A 23,054-nucleotide genomic window follows, 5' to 3' on the forward strand; every position below is an offset into this window, starting at 1 on the left:
AAACGTTATACGCTTTTGGGATAGTAAGAAATGTAAATACTATGCCGAATCAAAAGGGCGAGACCCCATTAATGACGCAACTGCTTGTTTTAACACAAGCACACACACAGCACGCACAGCTCCATGTCTGCCACTGTCCATGGCCCTCTTATTGGAGCAGGCAGATTGTCACCTCTTCTGATTCCAGCGGGCACACACAGATGAGAGCTACTAATTGCATGGCTGTGGCATGGACGTGACCCGCATATGATGGGATAGCTTTGGGAGACATGGGAGGGTTTGTGTGCTTAGGTGACTGTGTGTGTCTCCGGTAAGTTGTTTGAGTGAGTCGCTGAAATGTAGATGTTTTAAAACGGGGCAAATGACTTGGAGGGGTGTGTTTTGGTGCGTGTTTTGAATGATACATTTTAATACGCGTCAGTCTCATGGTGGTTGTTGACAATAGGGCCTGAGGGAGGAGGTTTTCAAGAGTCCTTAGTGCCCGCTAAAGTATCCTGTTATGAAAGGTGATCGTGAATCACACTGGCGGTGTGGTCTTACCTTGGTATGGCCTCGACGTTGTGCTGAAAACAAGGAGAAAGAGAGAGAGAGAGAGAGCAAGGGGGAGAGCGAGAGAGGAGAGAGAGAAAAACATTTCATTTAATTATTTTTGTATCTTTTGCACAGGTGCTGTGAATAAAAAAAAAAAGGGTAAACAAGATCATTTACATCAGCTTGGTCCGCGGCTGGTGGGGCTCTAAATCTGACCAATTAATTTTCACTTTCATCCGCCAGTTGTTCTCATGTATATTAATGAGTTTTAAAGGAGCAGTCTGGAACAAAGCACCGTGCGAGCCTGCACACATTATTCATGGGCTGGCTTTTCAATTTGACTTTGATTGGGCCTTAAAATACTTTTCAATGTCAAAGTGATGGCAGTGATTTGTTGATTGCCAGTATCGGACGATTACACAAACATTGCAGGCAACGGGTTTATTCATGAGCCAAAACTAATCATAGATTTTTATTCTGTCATTTTCTAGTAGATGGAAATGCATTTTTTTTTGCTCACAAGGCTTACCCCTTAACATGTACATTATTGCTATGAATCTACACTGGTATTTTAGCATGCCAAACACACAGGTCTAGTATGCATGCTCCACACTTGCTACAGCCAAAGTGCTTGTAATACCCTTTCTTATCTCAATGGGTGTATTTTCAGTCAAGAGGACCTCAAGCACAAGTCGACCTATTTTACCTTTAATATTCTATCCAGCACTGATTGTGCTGTAGCACTGGACCTTGGCTGCGAGCGCTAAGATGACTGCAGCAGAAAGGGATTTTGACACGGTGTAACTAACGGCGTCTTGCTGGCTCTTAGGCAGCACAGCGGATAGGAGGAGAGCTGACAAAGCGGTCAGCCTCACAGACTAAGATTTAGGCCCCAGATTTAATTAGCTTCAGATCTGGACAAATATGTAGTTTCAAATGTGGGGAACTCAGTGAGATTTGTCATGGTTTACCTAGTCAAGCACTTCAAACGGACTCAAAAGTCAATTTGTAAAATTAGAATGCAAAACTGACTTTCACCACAGAAGCTCTGGTTGCTGTAAGGCTTCTCTATTGCTAGACACACCCGAAGGGAAGAAGGCATAAAAACAAATCCTTAGTCCAAGTCCTTTTCAAATTAAAACAGCAAATCCACAGTTTTTTAATATACCTGATTTTATTCATTAAAAACTCAAAGACAAAAGGAGAAATATTTCTATTAAAACTAATTATGTTCGTGGAGAAACATATTTTTGGAGAATATATTTTAGTCTACCACGTACCAACCTTAGCCAGTGAAACAACAGTTGAACTGTACACAGGGATATCATTAATCAAACTGGTCTTAAAACTCTTTAAGAAAATATTTCATTATCAAAGTGCAACTCTTGCGTTTATCTAAATCAATATCAATGGTCCCCTGAAGGGACTATATTCATTAATGAAGTTATCCTACCAACACGTTTTTTTTTATGTGATGCCAGGCAATACCTTGATATCTGCCCTTACATTATCATTAAAATGAATCCTGTAGATAAGATGTTGTCAAATGATATGCAACGCAAAATGTTAAAAGCAGAATACCCTTATAAAGATACAAGATTTAGGGTTGTCATAAAACCAAGTTCAATATTTCTTATACCATTCACATGGCCAAGGGCAGTTCAATCAATATGTTCACACATAAAAAACTGGTCTCACAAAACCAACAACAACCCCAGACCTGTGTTTGAATGAGGGCCAGGCTTTATTCTTAAAGTCTGCTGTTGATTCTCCCTACGATGAATCTGTGGGGGCACTGCCTCAAGAGCTCATTGGAAGACTACTGTTTACACTTAAACAAGGTTAAATTAGTATCCGTAATGAACACTGGTATCTGTTTATGGTAAACTGCAACAACCTAAAAGTAAAACCTACCTCTAAAATAATAAGATTTTAATAGACGTTTCATGGCACGAAGAGGACTACCTGCTCAGTTTCATATCAAAGCTTTATTTAATTACTGTATAGTCATCAGGGAATGTTTGAGCAAATGCACCATGTGGTTGTACAAGCGAGTCCCTACTGGCACCTTTTAATGAAAGTGTGGAAACTGAGAATTTGGATAATTGCCAGAGTCAGAGGGAGACAATGTTTCTTAATATATTCTCCCTCTAGCTCTCACTGATTGGTCAATTTTTCAGAATGCTTTTTTTCACTGCTGCAGACCCACTTTTTTGTGCGCTTTTTCGTGTCTCTATACCTTTGTGGGAGAGAGATTATTATAACAGAACCTATGGTAATTTGTTCATTTGACCTTAAGCAAAAGGCTTTACCTCGATAATGTGGTATATTATTCGGGGAACAGTTTCAAGGATGGGCTTTGTGCATGAAATAAATATTTTACATCGTAGTTGCTCCATTCCACAGGCTTGCCGTAACAGGCATGCAGTATGTGAGGTTCTTACAAAGCAGAAATCGCTTCTCTGACTTGGCTCTGAAGCTGCTAGTCTTCCTGCCTCTTGTAGAAAGTTGAAATCAATTCACTGCTTTCATTGAGTGCTGGATGCTAGCACCATACTATACTTTGGCAAACAGGACTAGATAGTGCCTTACGTGAGGAGAAATAAACAAAAGCCAAAATAGCAAACTGGGTCAACATATTAAAATATGTATTTTCATTGGAACTGACCAATAGGTAATGGCTTTGTGTCTGTGCAGTAGAATTGTTTTTCTTCCGCTGTCCATCTTATAATAATCTGAATTAAATTAGAATACCAAACATACAATTACTGCACCTGGTGAATTCAAACTTGGTAGGATTAATCGGAAAAGGTATCGTTTCTGCCCTGGTATTAAAGAAAAGTGTGCATGTGTGATTGCCCTACACTGTTAAGCAGACCTGCAGTAAAGATACATATGAATGATTGGAGTTCAATGTGCCATCTGTAGACACTGCCACTATGAGCCAGACAGACTAGCAGGGAAAGAGTGAGTGAACAAGTTGCGGAATTAAGGCTTTAGTCAGTTATTTCTCAGATCCACAAGGCCTTACACATCTAATGGACAGGACACACGGGTCCGATTACCGATAGTCGCCAGAAAATGGAGTCTGCCGATTCAGGCAGCTCCATTCTCTCCGACGCGGTCAAAAAAGTGCTAAGAACACACCGAGCCGACTACTGACTTGCCGTACATTCTGCGCTTGCGCCGGATGAAATTAAGTAGGCTGTTATCATAACATAGGCCGTCATTATAACGGAGAGAATGCATGCTGCACACACACACACACCTGTGTGTCCGCTCCTCGCCCAAACTACCTTAACTATTTCTGAAAACGTGTGAATATGAACAATCTAATTTTGTGTGCTGATTGTGTTTAGCCTACATTACAATCCGAACATTCTCCGAATTTGTTGATAGCTTAAAAATCCTAAATCATGTTTGACAAAAGTGAAAGTAATAGGCCTATCTGCTCCGCTGCCGTGGCAGGGCAGAGACGGGCTAACTCTCCACCAATCAGACTGCTCCGGCTGAAAGACTGGCCGACGCCGATTGAACATGTTGAATCGGCTGAAAAGAAGCCCGACAAAATCTACGACGGCTGACGTCACCGAACACACCAAACAGATTTGTGTCCCGCCTCCTCCAGACTCTACGACCATGTTGGACGCCCGATTATCGGGCCGGTGTGTCCTGGCCTTTACATGTTGTGCCAAGGACAAACACTGCTGCAGGTCTTTTTAAGTCAAGGTGGACTCGATTCAACTCCTTCCTTTCGACGACTGTACTGTTACCCCCGGATTCATTTACCTTAAATCTCCCATTATGCAAACAACAACTCAGTCCAACTCAATTCAATATATACTGAGTATTCATATACACGCAATAAGATATTGTAGATCATTGCTGGGAGAAGTAAAAACTGATGCATAAGCGCCAACTCTACAACTACATGCACACCTCCTCTGACCATATTTCCAAATAACTGTACGCATTACTTACGCCAGCAATGACTAACACATGAGAACAAACGGGGCGACCATCAGCATTCAATTAGGGCCTTAATGGACTTGTGGCCGCTATGGATAAATATGTTGGCTAGAAAAGCAATCAGCACATCAGCGACCGCCATTACTGCAACCTCCCCCTGGTCGAGCGCAGCGTCGCGAGGGAACACTCAAGCCCCTGTTTCAGACGGCGGTGACTTAACTTAAGAGAGTGACAAATGGACCGATGGGATATTTTAATGTGGGAACCTATAAGCGGTAGCAGCCTCCTCTTCAAGGCTTCAGTGAGAGATGAGGGAGTGAGGTGTCGCAGATTCAGAAAGACACGAGAGTGTGTTGACATGGCTTGCACTTGTGGTTATGTGAACGTATATACGTGCAAATGATGGAATGATATACTGTAACTCTACTGCACACATGTGCTCAGGTGTTAACAGGCATGAGAACCATACTTTGCCTAAGGGGCTGGTATATGTAAGAGGAGAAGGAACAGCTGCTGTGTTTCGTATGGAACAAATGCTGTAGCCAGAGGACAAACAACTTTTGCTTGGTCAGCCAACAGCTCAGGACTCATTTGCATTTACCTGTATCATACTAACACAGCTGACTGTATGAAACCATGAACACATTTTTCTACATGGACATAAAGTGTGGCATAACGTCTCTCATTTCATCTGAAACAAAGATGTGCATCGTGGGCCATATCAAATCCAAATGAAGACAGGTGGAGGTGCCACTGCTAGCATATTAGTTATAAATGATCAACAATAACAATGTACACTATGTAGTGTAAATGTGGCTACACATGATCAGCAATGGAAGAGCTATGTACCAGCTGGCAAATTGTGTTTAATTGTTTATTGACAAGAGCAACAGTGCCCAGTTTAACAAGGCAGCCTTTGGTAACAACTTTGGCACCATACCTTTGAGTTTAAAGTTTAGACCAATTAATCCTTCACCCTGTTTGCTCCACTTGTTTCACCGTGCTCTCAGCAGACTGTGTGATGTCATGTGATGTTGTGATTGAGGATGTCAGCATAGGTCACACACAGGGTTCCGGATCTAATGCATTGGTTTTTCAATCATTTTGGTAACCAAGTCTTTACAAAAAAATGTGTTTTCATCAATCCAAGACTGGTATGTTAAGTAAGGTATTGTCGGCCTAAAACCAACTTCCAACCCAGGGTCAAGTGGATACGGTTAAATGGTCAGATACATTCAAAAAGCCTAACTTGACCAAAGATTGTTAAGATGTATTTGAATTAACAAAATCTGCTTCCACAAAGTAATCACCTTTGTTTCTGAGGGCCATATTCAAGCAAGGTCCACATCCCTAACTACTGTGCATAAGACGTGTCTACTCTATGAGACTGCGTTTGAGTTTAACGATAGGAAGGATAACATAGTGTGCTTCTGAGTACATAAAGTACACCAAGCTTGAAACATCACACACATCTCCGACACAATCAAACTTGCAAACCTTTCTTACCCGGCACTTCAGCTGTGAGTGAGATTATACACAATGCTTATTGTACTAAAAGAAGTTTAAGAAGCAGAGCGAGCATAAAAAAGAAGAAGGAAGGACTTGTTTTATTATTACCTGTACTCTGGGCGCTGCAAGGAGGGCCTGTACTGCCAAGCCAGGGCCCATACCCTGCGCCTCAGCCTCCTCTAGCAGGCACAGCTGGTGTGTGATGCTGGCCATTTCCTCCTGCAAGCGCTCCGTTTCCGAACTGATTTCGGCGATCTTCTCTGCGGCGGACGCGGTCAGGAAAGCCTCCTTCAGGTCCACCAAGTGAAGCGTCCTCTTCTCTTCCAGGCGCACCAACCTGCGCAGCTCATCAAACTGGCCGTTCACATAGGCCTCCAGCTCCTCCGTGGACATCTGGGGACATAAGTAGACCAGTGAGGGACAGGAGAGTTTGAGTCAAGGAATTCATGTGGAGGAGGTTGTGTTGTGAGTGAGATACTGGGGCTGCCATTTCAAATGAACTTTGATCTTTTTCCCCCCCCCCCGTTCTCTTTTAAATGATTCATGCAAAGCACTCTGACTGCCTCAGTGTATGAAATGTGCTGTATAAATAAACTTGCCTTAATGAACTACTTCAGTGTGGATATGAATCTTCGAGATTGGATGGACACATAACACAGGGATGCAGAGATAAACACCAAACTCCAAAACAAGATTAGATGACGATATACAATTGAATTAAAAGATCCAGAGGCGAAACAGAGATGCACAAGGAATGACCACTGTAAAAGAGAGACTTCTACTTTGACATATGACTGTTATTGCAATATGCTCAGTGGCAGGACCTAATTGATAGCATGAAGCAGATCCCCTGGAGGCAAACCTCATGCGTCCCATCTGTAGATAGAGACCTCAGAGGCTCCTTCTACCACAGCAAGCCATCTGTTTGGCTTTCAAGGCAACTGAGCAGCTCACTGAGATACCTTTTTAATCCATTTCCCTGTTTCTCAATGACGTTCTCTTTAGCTACAACTCATTACCTTAAAACACCTCAACAATCTAGCCTGCTGTCATGAGGAATAGGTTATATTCGCTTCAATCTATGAACATCAGCTGCTCGGTCTCTCGTCTTCCCTTGAGCAGATCTTTCTTTTCATCTATTTGATCTACTTTCCCCTCAGCCCCCCTCTCTCCAGTGAAGCAAGGAATCATCTGTCTTTACTGAGGTTGGCAGAGCCAGGGCCCCCAGGGGCCCAAAGTTTTATCGTGTAGTTGCCATTTCTGCACAAGCAATCAGATTCTCCAAATTGGCCATTAAACCAAGCGCAAAAAGTAACATTTCTAATTGACTTTTTTTTGAATGAGCAGAGTGAAAATGCACATTCAGTCTGAAACAGAACAGATAGACTAAGTTAAGATCAAATTGTAAAGCAAACATTTGTTTTCACTTTTTTCTTTGCCAAAATCAATGCCCTGGATGCATGTCTAATGAATTGGAGACAAAATATTATAAATGCCTTGGACTGGCAGTACCATTCCTTGTCCAAAAACAAAGAGAAATATATCTGTCAAATGAAAGGGTGAAGAGAATAAAGCATAATTTGCTAAACATATCATTCTATGGCTCTGGAAGTGCATATATTATACATTCAGTGCAATAGTAAGTGCTCTAATATAACAAACCAGACTAAATTGCAATATAGGCTAACTACATCTTCTAGAAGTGTAACCATTTTAAATGTGAGCACTTGAAAAACACATCATGAGCTGACAAGTCATTTACTACTGTATATCATACTGCAACAAGAATTTCATTCTTAAACTGGTGCTGGTGTTTTGATGTTGCAGACATCTAGCTCTAAGTTGGTTCCGAATGATTAAAGGCTCATGGACGCCATGATGGATTTGGACTTGAATTTAATATTCAAGTCCAATTCCCCTGTAAATCTAAATCATTCTATCAAATATTAATTTGAAAGAGTTGACATCTGCATTTATATTTGTTAGTAATAACCGAATGGAACATATCTGTCAGTCAGACTTTTACACAACTTAACATAAGTAATTACTTTACTAGTCAAGTCCATGTCAAACTTAGCTTTAGCATTCAAGAAAATCTGTTCCGGCATATTTTATTCTTTTGTGGTCAGAACATGTTTCAGAGAATGGAGAGCAAGCTGTTTGCATGAAATCAAAGAACAATGCTATTGCTAAACAAAAGAAAAAGGCAACACATGAATGGGGCTGACACAATTGTAACATTAATCCGACACATTCCATCACCACATGAGTCCACCCTCCAGAGACCCTTCCCCTCTTGCCTCTGTGGCAGATGGGAGTCGTGGTCCTAGTGCAGTGCTCTTTGTGTTAGAGGAGCAAGAGCCCTCTGCCCTTGGACCTTTCACTCAGTGACAGCGTTTCTCTGCAAATTTGTCCGGCGAGCAAGGGAGGAGCACTCATGCGTGCTAATCTACATTTGCATTGCTGCAAGCTGAGGCCACGGAATGAGGCCTCGGGAGAGACAGCGGCTCGCTGCTTAGAAGGGCAGAGATAGAGTAAGGACAGGGGATGGGAGTGAGGGTACAGACAGAGGTAGGACATCTGGTCTGCAGATAGGGAAAGCTTATTCTCTTCCCTTTTCAAGCAAAAGCTAGGATCTTTAACAAGCAATATAGTGAAGCAAAAATTATTTTTTGTCATGTTTCTAACATGTTTTTATTACTGTATGATCATTCTTGGTGGTATGGAATCATGTTAATGCAAATGAAGGACTAAAAGTCAGTGCTGATCATTGTAACCAAAAAGTGTCAACTTGAACCTTGATTTTATTTCTTTATGAAAAATATATGGCAGAAGTGAAAGGTGGGCGGAAAATTGCAATGAGGGAACAACATAACTACTTTTGACTGTTGTTTCACATGATTACAATAAAGAAAGTAATACAAAAGAATTACCTTGACACACTGGTGTGCTTTGTGACTGGCAAAAAAAGGTTGTTCTACTCATTAGTGCTAATTAAAGATGACAGAAAAAGAACCAAAGCCCTTGGGAATAAAAATATATAAGATGACGGCACAAAACCGTGTGACACATTACTTTACCACTTCAAACGCACAGACACTTTAGGGAGTCCAATTTAATTTCTAGTTAGCTTCCAAAGCCTCAACAGACACCAAATGTGTTGATCTGATGGTGCAGAAGAAAATCAATCTTGTACTCAAATTGAATAATTCTGAAGCTTTAGTGATGCGATGTAGAAAATGGATATTTTATTTTGAAAATAGCATAGCGAGATGATCTAATTTTGATTTTGATGCTTCTTAAAGAGAATTTTGAGACACTGAAGTCACTACCACTGCTGCTTATTTAGAGGTCTGTTTTGTGTGATGCCTTTTTAAACAGCATTAATATAACATTAGGAGTAAATGGATTTGAACTGTCCTTGCCCTTGGCAATAGTGGCCCCATTCCAACACGACTCTCTCTCGCCCTCTCTCTTTTATCTCTTCCAGAAATTATATTCTCCAATTTAGCCTCTAAAACGACACGGGGATATGCAGGAAGTATTTTGAAAAACAATAACTCTTCAAAAGTCACATGAAGCAATATAAGGTGGGAAAGTAAGAGAGGTTAAAACAAGAGGGTGGGCAGAGGGAGGGGGGAAGGAGGTGAGGAAACATTTGAAAGAATGCCTTTGATTTTAAAATAGAGTTTCAATATCCAGCCCCGTTTTATTGGTTTTGAGAGAAGCAATGTCAGCCGAGCAACTTTCTGGGGAATTATACGGGCGTAATTTCATTAAAATGCTGCAAGTGGATATAGAAAGAGAAAGGCAGGCTTAAAGAGCAATGGGAAAGAGGGAAGAGAGAAGGAAGAAAAAGGATGAGGCAGAGAAGGACAAGAAAAAGCAAGATGAGTAAACCTAAACGCAGCAGCAAAGTCTTTTCATGCCTCTCCTTGTCTGTTCCTCAGCCTCGACTCCCTAAGACAGCTTGTGTCTGCTGCTCTTGTGGATTTTATGAGGCAGGGAAAATGGATGTAGCCGCTGCACCCACGCACACACATACACATTTGTGACCGGGGCTGCTGTTATGCTGCTTCCAGATATTGGACTCCTCTCTCCTGTGTAGCTGTGGAGAGAGCGGCTCCACGGGCAGCAGGTGCCAGAAAACTACACCCTGCAACGGCAGAAAGCCAGTAAATAAAACATGAGAGTAACCACGTGGTGAATATGCTGACTACCTGCTGTCCTGGTCTGAAGCCACAACATGCCTTTGTTATCCACTGCAGCTCTTTCACCACGACATCGGTCACGGTAACATGATGCGACTGGCTGAATGACAGACCGGCCATCTAGGCCCCCTCATGTTACACTACGTTACGCCTGTGGTCCTTCATTACTATGTATGTATCCTCCTCACCACTGTTTTTTTGCATTATATTCTCTTCCCCCAGTGGATAACGCCGGAGATATGAGATACTCCCCACACCTGCGGCGAAGTATATAATTACGCAAGATAGATTTAATAAGCAAACACCAGCTATGGGTTAAATCTTATCCTTCACACCCTTCACCTCCTAACAGACTGCTGCTCACACCTCCTCCACTGTGAAGTCCTATGGGGACGTAAATACTAATTTACGTCCCCAAATTACACCTCCTCCAACTTCTGCCTCTCTCTTCTGTTTTTGTCTCTCTCCCTCTCTCTATTTCTCTCTCCTCTCTCTCTCTCTCTCACTCAAACACTCAACTTTCCTCAGTCCCTCTGATGGTTGCCTGTCATGAATAATAAGAGATGGTGACATTTGGCAGTGCAGAGAGGACGCGCGTAGACAAATCCACATTACGGTCTCTAACACAACGCCCTGTGAGTAGGCAGGTAAGTGTTTTCTCGCCGAGCGCACTGCGCCTCTACGGTGGAAGAGCACAAGACTAAAAGGTCCTTAGGGCAGCATTGATATTTCAGTATGATAATAGTCATGAACTCAGGTGGTGTGGCGGCTGTCGGTGGAGGTGCTATACCTCTGGAATGAACCGGGTTCTACATTATGCCACTATTGCTTGGGTCACATCTCTGCAGGTGCTGAGCAATTCCCCTGTGTGCCACTGCTCTCCGGTGGGTTCAGACACAGTATTATAAGCAGTGCATAAAGCAGAACAGGCGTTGCAGGGTTGGTTGAGGGGGGGTGTGTAGGTGCAGCCTCTGTCGAAGGCAGCTGAGCCCATAGCTGAGATCTAGCTGTATATTCCTGATCCTTTTACATCTCTCGACACGTTACTGTCTGTGGTGGGGCTTTATTTGCAGCCCCCAGTATGTCATCTGTAAAGGAAATACAGCCAAGGTTGGCTTGTCGTGAAAATTCAGTTCCCAGCTTTTGTTTTGGTTTATATCAAAAGAGAGGCGACGGTGTGCAAAATGCCCCAGGCACCCTGCCTTTCAGACCGCAGCCTGGAGAAGGTTAGACAAGAGGGCTGGAATAAGTTCACAATCATTATTTCAGCTTGTTGCCCTTATTTCATGGCTTCGTTTTACATGACTGACCGAGACAATCTTGGTGGCCAAAAAAAATAATTAAATCTTATCACTTTCCCCATCCCTCAATAACTACCGTGGAATGTGCTTTTGGTCAAGGCTGAACAGCAGCCATCATTATAAAACCGAGGTCAACCTGTCCACAGAGTGTAGAGGGGTGTGTGAAAGTATTTTTTGTGCTAAAGGATTAAACAAAATCAGAAAAAGGTAAATATCTGGAGACTGTGATGCTTTCAAATACAAGTTTTTGAATGTTAGTGTTGATTCATCACTATGGTCAGTTATGAGGGGGTAATGAGCATTGTAAGTGTTTTATTTGGCATCAGTACTGTATATTGAAAGGGATGTTTAATACCTTGTCTGCCTCATTTATTTAATTAGAGGGGTAACAATAACGCACTGTATAATATCAGATTCGCCCTCTGAGTCCTTATTTTGTGAACCCTTTTGAACTGTTCAAAAAGGGTTTAAAAACCACTAGAGGGTATTATTTACTCAGTATGTCTCTCTATTGTAAATAGAGATACCTAAGTCACACAAGCTCTGAAGCAGAAGGGCGATAAGTCAAAAAATGACATTATGATGCCATAATACCGTTCAAGGAGAATTGTATCTGCAGAGACAAAACTATGATCTGTGAATGGGGCAACATGATAAATGTATAGATTGAAATAATTGGCTCTCATGTTTACTACCAGAAGCCTTTATGACATAATCTTTCTAATCCCTCTTTATCTCATTGTAGAGTAGACTGCTGTGTCTTCTCTGCTGCAGTGCATATACTACTGCAGTGCTTACTGCTGTATCCTCTGAATTAGAAATGAGAAATTGCTGTTATTATTTTGCTCTGTTATGTCCCCCCATGGCTTGAAACTAGGTTCAACCAAAGTTTACCGAAAACCTGCAGGAATAATAAAGTACTATAGTCATAGGGTGCCTTCACACCTGCCTTGTTTGGTTTTGTTGAATTGAACCCTGGGGTGTTCACCCCCTTGGTGCAGTTTTGTTTGGGCAGATGTGAAAACAGAAATCACACTCTGGAGTGGACCAAAACAACCACAGTGAGACCTTGTTGAAGAGTTGGTCTCGGTCCAGTTACAAACACACTCTGGTATGGTTTGCTTGTGGTGAGAACATGATCCTACCTCCATCTGGCCCGACTGCAGGAAGCATTGCTCCATTTTATGATTAAGTCAGCTACTGTGGCCAGCTGGGCTGTGCATTATCAGAAGCAGTGTAGGGATTTTAATTTCTTTAGCTTCTACAAAATGGAGGAAATTATTCCAAATTATCGTGGCTCAAGTGATAAATACGAACGAGCAGGGGTCAAGATCAACCCACATAGTTGTCCCTCCATTGTGAAATTGGAAAGAGTCTTCTATTATTTTACTCTTTTGGCCAGATCCACTAAGAATGGATTGCGTACGGTAATAGCTCCATGATTTGTAGATAAATACAGCCGCAACCTGCCGTGTTTTAGCACCATATCCTCAGAATAATCTGCACTAATTATAAGCCGGCGATAACACGCTCACAAAGTTAGGCAGCCGAGCGCTGTTTTCACTCTTTTGCGTTTAAGTGAGTAAACAGATGTATTCCCTGTGGGACAGGAGGACTGTGCACTTTTAGCCCTGTGCCGCCAATGCGATCAGCCAGGACTCGATGGTGGTGAATGCTCAATATGAATTCATTATCATCAAAAGCTCACAAGCTTTGAAAACAGAGATATAGACAGAAAGAGAGAACATGCGGGAGGATTATACACGGTGGCCAGAGGTATTAAAAAGCCCCACTATAATGGCCTGTAGCAATTAGCGCTGGTCTTTATGAATTAGGTGGTATTTGCAACAAGGCTTATTTGCATAGGAATGGAGCAATTTTGAGCTGAATTTACAATATTCCCTCATTTGCATACCGTACATCAAGTGGCACAGGGGCACCCATGAATGCTGTCGGCTTGGCATTTCCACCTTTGCGTGTAATTTGTGAATTGGCCGCTATATTATTTTTCTCTCACACATCAATCATTTTGGTCCCCTTGAAAATATTGTTGTGTGAAAACGGAATTAACTTGGTTAATTGGTCCCTTATGTGGAGCAGAACAAACTAACTATTACCTATTTGATAAAAATACTAATTTTGCTAATAATATTAATTACATTATAACTTATCTATAATAAATGGTCTTCAACCCAGATTGGGAGAAATCTTAAGAGGAGTTAAGAAAGTGATAGATAAAATATAACATAAATGCATTTAAAATATAGAGAACATGGACATGCAGGGTCTGCAGTTTTAATTTGGTCAGGCTGCCTGAGACTGCATGGCCTAATTTTCCTGGCACACTGAAATGAGACTTAGCTTTCCTCAATCTATACCAGCATACCTTGAATCAAATAACATATATTGTATAACAACGGAACGTTAAATCAAGATGGTCCTTACAGGTGGAGCTACACATGAAATAATATATTAAGCTTCTACAGATTATTTTACATCACCTGTTTGCACATAAATAACTGTAAAAAGAAATTGCAACAGCATTGAAAGCAACCTTCTTTATGCGCGTTTTGTGCTATGTGTATCAATTACTATTAAACCATATGTTTGCTATACTTGTTCAGCTTTGTCGGAAATGCTTAAAAGGGAAATGTTGACTTTTGTACACAGCACTGGGGGATATCTTTGTAGGAGAAATCATGAGCAAATGTAATCAAACAACATGTCAAAATCACATGATGATAAGCAATGCAATATGCACACGGCACCCTGTCATTCCTTGCGAGGAGGTCAAACCCACCTTTTGTTGCTGCGGAGACATTTTTCATTTAATTTGATAAGAGTCAGTTGGAGCTCATTACGAAATGAGAGCAGCTAAGTGCAAGTCTTTTGGGAGAAGTGTTCTAAAAATGGCCCCGTACCGTGTGACTCATGTTAGGATTGGACTCAGTGTTCTGTATGCAGGAGTTTGTGCTCACCTCAGGGTTGGTCCACTTGGTCTTGATCTTCTCTGCCATCTGCTGTGTACAGCCCAGCAAGTCATAACCCTGCCTGCTCTACAGTTGAAGCAGACAAACACACAGTAAACAAACACTACATAAAAACCTAGCATGCACACATGAATACTTTCTCCGTGACTCAAACAATAATAGAAACATCCCGGTGAACTGGTTAGTAGGGAATTATTATGCAAGTGAATATTTAATAATAATAATAATAATAATAAATTTTATTTATATAGCGCTCTTCTCTCACTCGCTTAATAGAGCATCACCTATGCTTAACTGAATAAAAATAAAGACTGGGCACATTGAGAAGTACAATATTTTTGAACAAATATCTCAGCATTGATAATGTGATGATGCTTTTAGACGATGCTTACACACAATAAAAAGGCATGGTACATCCTTGACAGCTTACCAGTCCATCACACGGGTTACAATTTTACATACAAAGTTTGAAATGCTACATGCTGCAGTTTACAGCAATGGCATATTATATCACTACTCCCGAGGATAAAGGGATCTTTCACATGGATACACAAACACGGGATGCATAAAAGCTGGAGTAACTTTAGAGAAATGAATGCGGCCCTAGGCTCTGTGTGTGTGTGTGTGTGTGTGTGTGTGTGACCCCCTTTGTCTCCCATCAATCCATATGTTGACAGGATGCAAGAGTAAACCAGCAAAGTGTGTTGCTCTACTTTTGTTCAGATGTATAGCCAGAGGGCAGAGGACAAAACTTGCTGTAAATTACAGTCAGCACACCATGAGGGTCATGTAACTAAATGCGCCTGCTTTGTGTGGCAATTTTCAAATGAGGGTCTTGCGGAGATTTTTTGGGATCCAATTTATTTCTGGCTGCACAGGCAAAACCCTGTGACTGCACAAACTTTTAATCCAAACCTAATTCCTGTTTTTTCTGATACTATCATATCTTGTTAACTGGCCCTCTGTGCAATTACACAGTCCCAATGTGTTCAGTGTGCCGATAACATCTGACTCTAAATGGTATTATATTCATCGATCAAGAACTGAGTCAGTAGTGTCTGTGCAAAAATCCAGGACAGCGTTAGCCGGGCTTACTGGACAAACTGCAATGCAGCAGTGAACCACTGATGACTCCCTGGACTTATAAAATCCACCACAAGCATAAAGCCATCTGGGAAATGGAGGATGGGTGAGGCAATAATTGGCGCCGCGCCAAACGTACATAATCATAATGTATAAATTCCATTTCACCATTTTCATAGAAAACATTTATGTAGCTGTACGATTGCATTCATTTATGCATGATGTCATGCGGGCAACCACGTGACTTTGTTATGTTTAAAATACTACACTGCATGTTACCCTGCTATTCGATGTAAATATGAACCTATGTGCTCATCATTATGTGTGAAATGTAAAAATAGCTGTGGCACTTATGGACATCTAATGTGGTCATGTCCAAAAATGTCAAGTTTCTGGCTATCGGCCCAAAACCGCAGCAGTGTGTCCCATTGCACTCGGGCCATGGTAGTTAAACAGTCAGTAGTACAGTGTTCTGACCTGTGTGCAATGCATTCCAGTACATCTGTTATTTTTATTTTTATTTAGTTGTTTTCTTTTATATTCAGTCTATGGTTTAAGACAGGGTCATAGGACACACATTTTAAAACTGCTGAATCCTGCACACTGTGTGTGCTGCTGTGTCTGAGGATCCCGATTTTCCAATTACAATCGAAAGCAGCAGGCATGCCTTGGTGAGTGTCACTGTGCCGACGGCTGGCGTAACAGAATCCCTGTCCGTATTTCTCATAAGTTATGGGTCACAATGTCAGAGCATACAGATAAAGCATTGCAAAGGTAAGAACTGCCAATATACTGACTTCATACAGTCAATAATGTCCAGTTTTCAAACAAACTCTGGTCCATAAGCGTCTGCAACTACATTTAGCCCAGGTTTATATTATATCTCTTCGCCTGTTGTTGTGTATTTGATGTATTTGCATTGAATATTTTGTATGTATTGTTGTTTTTCCTTTGAATTGGTTTTGAACTCGACGTCATTGTAAACGAGGGTCACCCCTCAATTGGTCTCTCGAGGATAAATAAAAGTGAAATGAAAATGAAATTAAATATAGTTAAAGGTGCATTCAGTGATTTTGGAAAACATATCTCCTCATGACCCCTTCATGTCCCTACTATGTGTGCTCACAAACAAATCTAGTGCTATTCCACAGCCTAGTGTCTCTGTAAACGGGAACGTAAACAAAGGGTATGTAATGTTCCAGTATTTGTATGTGACTCACCTTCTGCCAGGCGTAGCCCTCGTGCAGGGTGATGATCTCGTGCCCGCGGTGCTCACCCTGCACGGCACACACCACACAGATGATCTTCTCGTCTGCTTTGCAGTAGAGGGAGCCTTCCTGGCCGTGCTCCTTGCAGCGCAGTCTCTCCACCGAGACAGTGTCCCTCCTCCCAGCATACTCAGCAGCCATGGCCTCCTCTTCCTGCCCTGCTTCCGCACCCTCTGCTCCATCCAGACCATTCCTGACTGATTTGTTTGCCGCGGCATCACCACTCATGTCTGCATTAGCCATCGCTGCGCCAAGTAGTTCCATCCCTTGATCTCCTCCGCCCATTCCATTTGCCAGCCTGCCCCCACTGCCAGCATCTTCTTCAGCTTCACCTCCAACTCCATTATTGCCTCTGCTGGTCTCACCACGTCCATTGGCTTGTGTTTCCTCGTGGTTATAAGGCATGATTTGGTGACGAGTGCTGGCACCATGTCTGTCGGCATGGTAAGTGCAGAAGGCAAAGCTGCAGGCGTGGCACACTTGCGTGGCCGGTTGGGCCTCATCAGGCTCGCAAGCATCACACGAGCCGTCCATCTGCGGCAGCTCCTCTTGTTTCAAACACACAGCTCCTTCCCGGGGATCCTCTTTGTCGTCCATGGCAGGGCTGGTGGTGATAATTATGGAGGATGTGAGGACTTTAAGGAGACACACACAGAGTAGAGGACAGTTTATTAATAGCTTTGACCTTCTGTGAACAGCTATCAAATTTTCATGAGGGGAAAGTCCAACATCCTCAAGACTAATCCCTTTTAAAATATATTATTCCCCCATGACAGAGGATGTAGGCTATGGATGGAGGGAAAGTCCACAGGAAGTAAAATCCACTTCACTATCAACACTATCACGCAAGCTACAGGCACACATAAACAAAAAAAAAGAAAGCACATCATTTTGCAAGGGCAATAAGCACGAAGGCCCCATCTGCAGTCACTGAACTGCCTTTCGAGTGCATAGCCTATACACGCACACTGTGTTTACTGACTCACAAACAGAAAGTGCTGAGTGTGAACCACGGTACTGTCAACATGAACAACCATCCAGGCATGTTCCCCCCACTTCTCTTCACCTCCTTCTGTGTGTCACCGGCCCTGACCTTTTCACGTTTTGTATCGTGTTTTGTCTTTTTGCCCTCTTACTTTCATTCCAGTCCACCGTGAGTGTGCAGGAGTCAACCTGAACGAATGGAGATAGGTCACAGTGCATGGTTTGTGCACAGCGTATGCAAACAATATCTTTCTCATTCTGCCAGAGCACTTTCCTGTCCTGGCCTGGGGTCGGTTTGTTTACTCTTTTCTATTGCTGACACAAAAAAAGCGGAAAGAAAAAAAGTGCTGTAATGCAAAAACTCACCCTTAACCTCTGTTTTTTTTTTCTCACCTGTGTCGGACTCACACATTCACACTGTGTTTCCAATCCACACACGAACATACAAACACACACACATTTCATCCCATCATCCTGTGGGGCTTTACCAGTTTGCAACTCACAACAGTGTACTTACTTGTCTGTGTCTTCCGCCTCCCCCTTTATTTTTTTCTGTCTCTATCGCTCTCTCTCTCTGTCTTGTGCTTGTTTTGGAAATAATGTGCAGTCAGTGGAGGAGTTAGCTTGACGGCTAACTTCCGTAGCACAGGCGTTGTTGTTGTGCCTTGAGGTTATATTACTGAGCTGCTGTCTTCTTTCACTCTCACAGCTGAAGGGTGACTCCAGCTCCGTTCCGACCGGTTCCGATGGCATTTACTTCCTTATTTTCATCGGCTGTCTGCTTTTTTTCACTTCTACTTCCTGCTTGTAGTCTCCCCGAGTCCCCGGTGTGTGTGGGAGGAGGGAGCTGCAGAGACACGCAGAGGTTGGAGAGGGAAAACCAGCCTGACAAGGACATTAAAAAGACATGATGAGAAACTCCAAAAACGAGGCAGGTAGCAAGAGACAATACTGTCACTCGCAATATATAAATAAGTAGGCTATGCTAGTAAAGCCACGCGCTGGTGTTACTTATTATCGAGTTAAAATGTTCCAATTATGCTACATAATAATAGCCTAATTGTAATGCCACACTCATTTTACTGTACCCCCAGCTGCGCCAATTATTAGCTAATTAGCCTACTCCAGCCATTCAGTGTCAGGTCCATGGTCAGGTCGGGTCACTGAGGAATACAAGGTTAGCTAGCTCCATGAAACAACGTTAGCATGATGGTCTATTGTAAAACATTTGGCAGCTAATAAAAGGCTGTTGAGGTGCAGTAGGCTACTTTGTGTTGCCTCATAATGCCATATAGGCTACAGTTTTTTTATTTTTATCGGTAGGTCTATTTGAAAAACTGAGTAGAAACTAGCCTACATGGGGGGGACTTACTGTAAATGTATCTACCATTTGAGGTTGTTTGAAAGCTCATTTGACATTGTTCAATGTCTGTAAAAGCTTACCTTATCAAATATATTCTGTTCACTGTGTTTTTTAAGGTATTTCTTTGTTATTTCAGTCTGTATTTTTAGTTGTTTTATAAATGTAGGCTATTTGTCTTAACGCACCACAAACAAATATGGCGACTGAAGAAGCCACATTTGTAATTTATTTCCCCTTTAATGTATCAGACCAAAATACAATGATAACATAAAAGTGCAAACCAACAAAATGGTAAAGTAGTAGGCCTATATATTTTTTTCAAACATTACCATTTATTTTCAATCTTTTTTGCACTTGTGCCAAAGTCCCAGTCCGTAGGGATGCATGTGATTGCATGTTTGTCTTGTTATTGTGTGCTAATATACACAGTGACAGTGTACAATGTTTCTTGTTGTTGTTGCCTAGCCAGTTTTATTTTACGAACATCACTATATCTATTGTAACCAATAAAAAAACTTTGTCCCAACCAATGAAACGTTTGAATGATCCAGAAGAAGATTATAGGCACAATTCCTGAACTCAGAGCGCTGTAATACTTGTGTGGTGAGAACTAATATTTTGCTAATTTGATTATGAATTTGACTTGAGATTTAAGACCAACTTTGAAATTTGCCTATGTTCAAAAACACAATTAGTTATGTGATTCAAAAGTAATCACCAATACAAACGTTGTCATAACAGTAATGGCAATATCTGGAGATGAGATGAGATGAGATGCAATTGCGGTTTCCTTGTGAGATTTGGCAGAGTGAGTAATGCTTATTTCACAAAATGCAATCCCATTTCCCCAGTGACCCTCCAAATGGTGTTAAAAGTGCATGTTATTGGTTGCCATGCATACATTTATAAGTCATTACAGCAAAGTGAGTGACTAGTACAAGGCCAAAACAAAGATCCATTCATTATTTGAACACAGAAAAAGGTTCAGCTGGAAGAGTAAACAAACCAAATTCATTTTGACACTGGTGTTAATGGGGGGTTTCTAATTTGGTGTCTGCAGTGCTTTCCCCTTCTGTTCATGTCCTCACCTTCCACAAAACCGGCATTCAGAGACAATGTAGCAGCATACAGGTCTGGACGGCGAGATATGGAAAAACAACCTGTTCTCTGTGGGATCTAAAAAGGCTATGGAACTGGCCTTCACACAAGCACTATTTGACAAATAATTGTTGACTGTAACTCTGATTTGAACAACACACCATACATAATCATAAACAACGTTCCAAGTAAGCCTCCAGCATCCACTTGATATGGATGATGATGTTGTTTTTGCCAACTTTTTGAGGGCTGTCTTAAAGAGGATTGCTCTTATATAAAGACTGCCACCAGAGAAGAGTTATTGTAAGACTCCAAAACAGGAAGGATAACTCAATAAAAAACATATTTCACTGGCAAAATCAAATTAGCCTTGGCATGAAAAGTGCATAAGCCATACTGATGCAACGATTACAACTGCAACTGTGTTTCCTGGGCCATTTAGTTGTAACAGAAGTTTTCGATTCAAGTTTTATTTTGCACAAACTGTTTTGATTGGGAAGAGAAATAGTGGCCACCTGACTAATTTTAAAATCTTTGACTGCATTTGAATCTGTTGAAGAATTAGAGACACCTCCTCTTGTACACTGTCTGCAAACAATGAAAAGGCTCATTGACTTTCAGTTCATTAGAATAAACACTCAATAGATATGCAATGTGTGGCTACTGATGGTAACTTTGATTTGTTCTGTACCGAGGGATGGCAGTGACACTAAGTCTAACATAGAATTGGAGCAAAAGTTGTTTATCCAAATGGTGTTCTTCAGCCCATCCATGGAAGTTGGCAACACAGAGGAACATCAAGCTCTCAGAAATGCCAGCCAAAAGTGAAGGGGAAGTTTTGGCAGGCGACTAGAGCAGACAGAAAACACTTACTTAATGCCTTGGTTTTAACATTGGTTTATTGGCATGAGGTCAGATGTTGGTTCTCAAGACAGAATGTCCTTCAGTGAAACATCACTGGTCTCTTAAAAAGTATTTCTTAGTAAGTTTGAATTTTCCCCCGTGCCCCCATCTCACTTCCCCTCACGTGCCCTCTGTCAGCAACATAAAAATGTACCACCAGTTGTACATGCAGTTTGCGTTATTTTGGATGCTGCAGTTTAAATTTGGTGGACATATTGCTGGTAGTTTAATTTATATAAATATGGTATTTCGATTCACTTTGATTAACAATTTGAAAGCTCTATAATTAAATGATTTAAGTGAAACCCCTTCAAATAAGATATAGGCATACCCTGTGTCCAGGAAACAATTTTAATCTATTTTAATTTGCATACATGTATGTTTAAATGTATACAAATTGAAGAAAGGATCTGCTTTTCTATCTTTTGCTAATTCCCTATCTACAGTATGTATCTGCAGATACAAACGTACTGCATTATTTTCTAGGCACCTTTGCAGAGTTACCTCCTCCCGCATAACCTTAACCTGTTATGCCCGTCTCAGAAATAAGGACGCCTATTTTTTAAATTTCTATTCTGCAACCTCTATTTTACATTTCTTGAAATGGTCCCTGTCCAGAAGGCATTATCATATGTATCACATAAAGCACCAAGCCATTACTATACAACGCCAAAGGCATATCTAGACTAATCTCTCTCTCTCTTGTTCTTTCTCTCTCTCTCTCTCTCTGTCTCTCTCTCTGTCTCTTTCTCTCTTTCTATCTCAGAGAAGAAGAAAAACATATTTTGAGTAGTGCTCCCTCATGAAAACAGAAATGATTAGTGAGTAAGGGGAAGGCTGAAGAGAACCCAGCCTGCCACATCCCCAATCCCACATCACATCCTAGTTCGGTGAATCTGAATAGATATTGTGTGTAATAAGTGAGTCCATGTGCTAGTGCATGTATTACCAAAATGATGACCTCATGAGCTGTAAAACCGGTCACAGGTACCACATTATTCACAAACTTCTCTCAACCTCTATAAGGTATTAAATCTCTTCATGACCCCTTTTCTCTATTCCCTAGAAACTGAGAATCAATATCTAGCTTTGAGGCTGCAGCCTTCCATCAATAAGTCATTTAATCAATAATCCCTAGAGTCCTGCCTCATGTCTGTTTCTATAGGTTCTGATTTGGCCTAGATTACTAGTAGCATTGTGCAGAATGAGTACTGCGGGAAATTCAGTGGAATTAGCTTTACCAAACATGAAAAATGTATTATAAATATTTATAAATTAAAAGAATGTGTATTACTTGTGACCAAAAATGCATCAGTAGTGATTTTGATTTTCACTTAGATGATATCAATAGACCAATATAAAACAATATGTATTTTTCTTCATTTAGTTCTATTAAAATCTCAGAGAAAATTATTTTGCAGAAATATAAGTTGGCTACACTTCACTCTTCTTGTATCAACTTCACTTTTATTCAGTTTAGCTCTTGAGTATTTTTCATGTCTCCTTTGCTAAAGGCTTTCCTGATACGGCAAAGCGTGATATCAGATGAACAAACAGACATGAAGCAGGACCGAACACACTTAACAGTTGAACCAGTGACTCCATCTGAGTCCCACACCCCTGTCTGATCCAAACAATGTTCTTATCAGCCTCTATACACACACTCTTTAACCACGGTAACTGTCTTACACCACTAGTCTTAGGGCAGTGATGTGCGACCAGCATGTTCCTGAAGGGCCCACTTTTGCTCAGAGCTGCAAAAATGAGGTCTTGGGGGATGACGGTAATAACGTTGTTCAGAATCAAACATCCATCACAGCTAATATGATGACTTTGAATTCTCA

General features: G+C 41.4%; 1 protein-coding gene across 3 annotated transcripts in view; it reads right to left on the reverse strand.

Moving 5' to 3' along the window:
• The window catches only part of trim44 (tripartite motif containing 44), a 40,867-nt gene extending 22,217 nt beyond the window's left edge, over window positions 1-18,650 (reverse strand). The window contains exons 1-5 of one of the 3 annotated variants that reach the window (XM_080027366.1): window positions 18,364-18,650; window positions 16,815-17,466; window positions 14,500-14,577; window positions 6,118-6,402; window positions 541-563 (exon numbers count right to left, since the gene is read on the reverse strand). In XM_080027366.1, the coding sequence (XP_079883492.1) occupies window positions 541-563; window positions 6,118-6,402; window positions 14,500-14,577; window positions 16,815-17,459 (1,031 nt within the window). In that variant the 5' untranslated portion in view covers window positions 17,460-17,466; window positions 18,364-18,650. Of the gene's footprint in view, window positions 1-540; window positions 564-6,117; window positions 6,403-14,499; window positions 14,578-16,814; window positions 17,498-18,239; window positions 18,307-18,363 lie in introns of those variants that run through there. The other 2 variants (XM_080027365.1, XM_080027364.1) reach the window with 2 other exon arrangements.
• Window positions 18,651-23,054: the final 4,404 nt, after the last annotated feature.

The sequence above is a fragment of the Ammodytes marinus genome (assembly GCF_949987685.1).
Source record: "Ammodytes marinus genome assembly, chromosome: 5".
Classification (NCBI taxonomy): domain Eukaryota; kingdom Metazoa; phylum Chordata; class Actinopteri; order Uranoscopiformes; family Ammodytidae; genus Ammodytes; species Ammodytes marinus.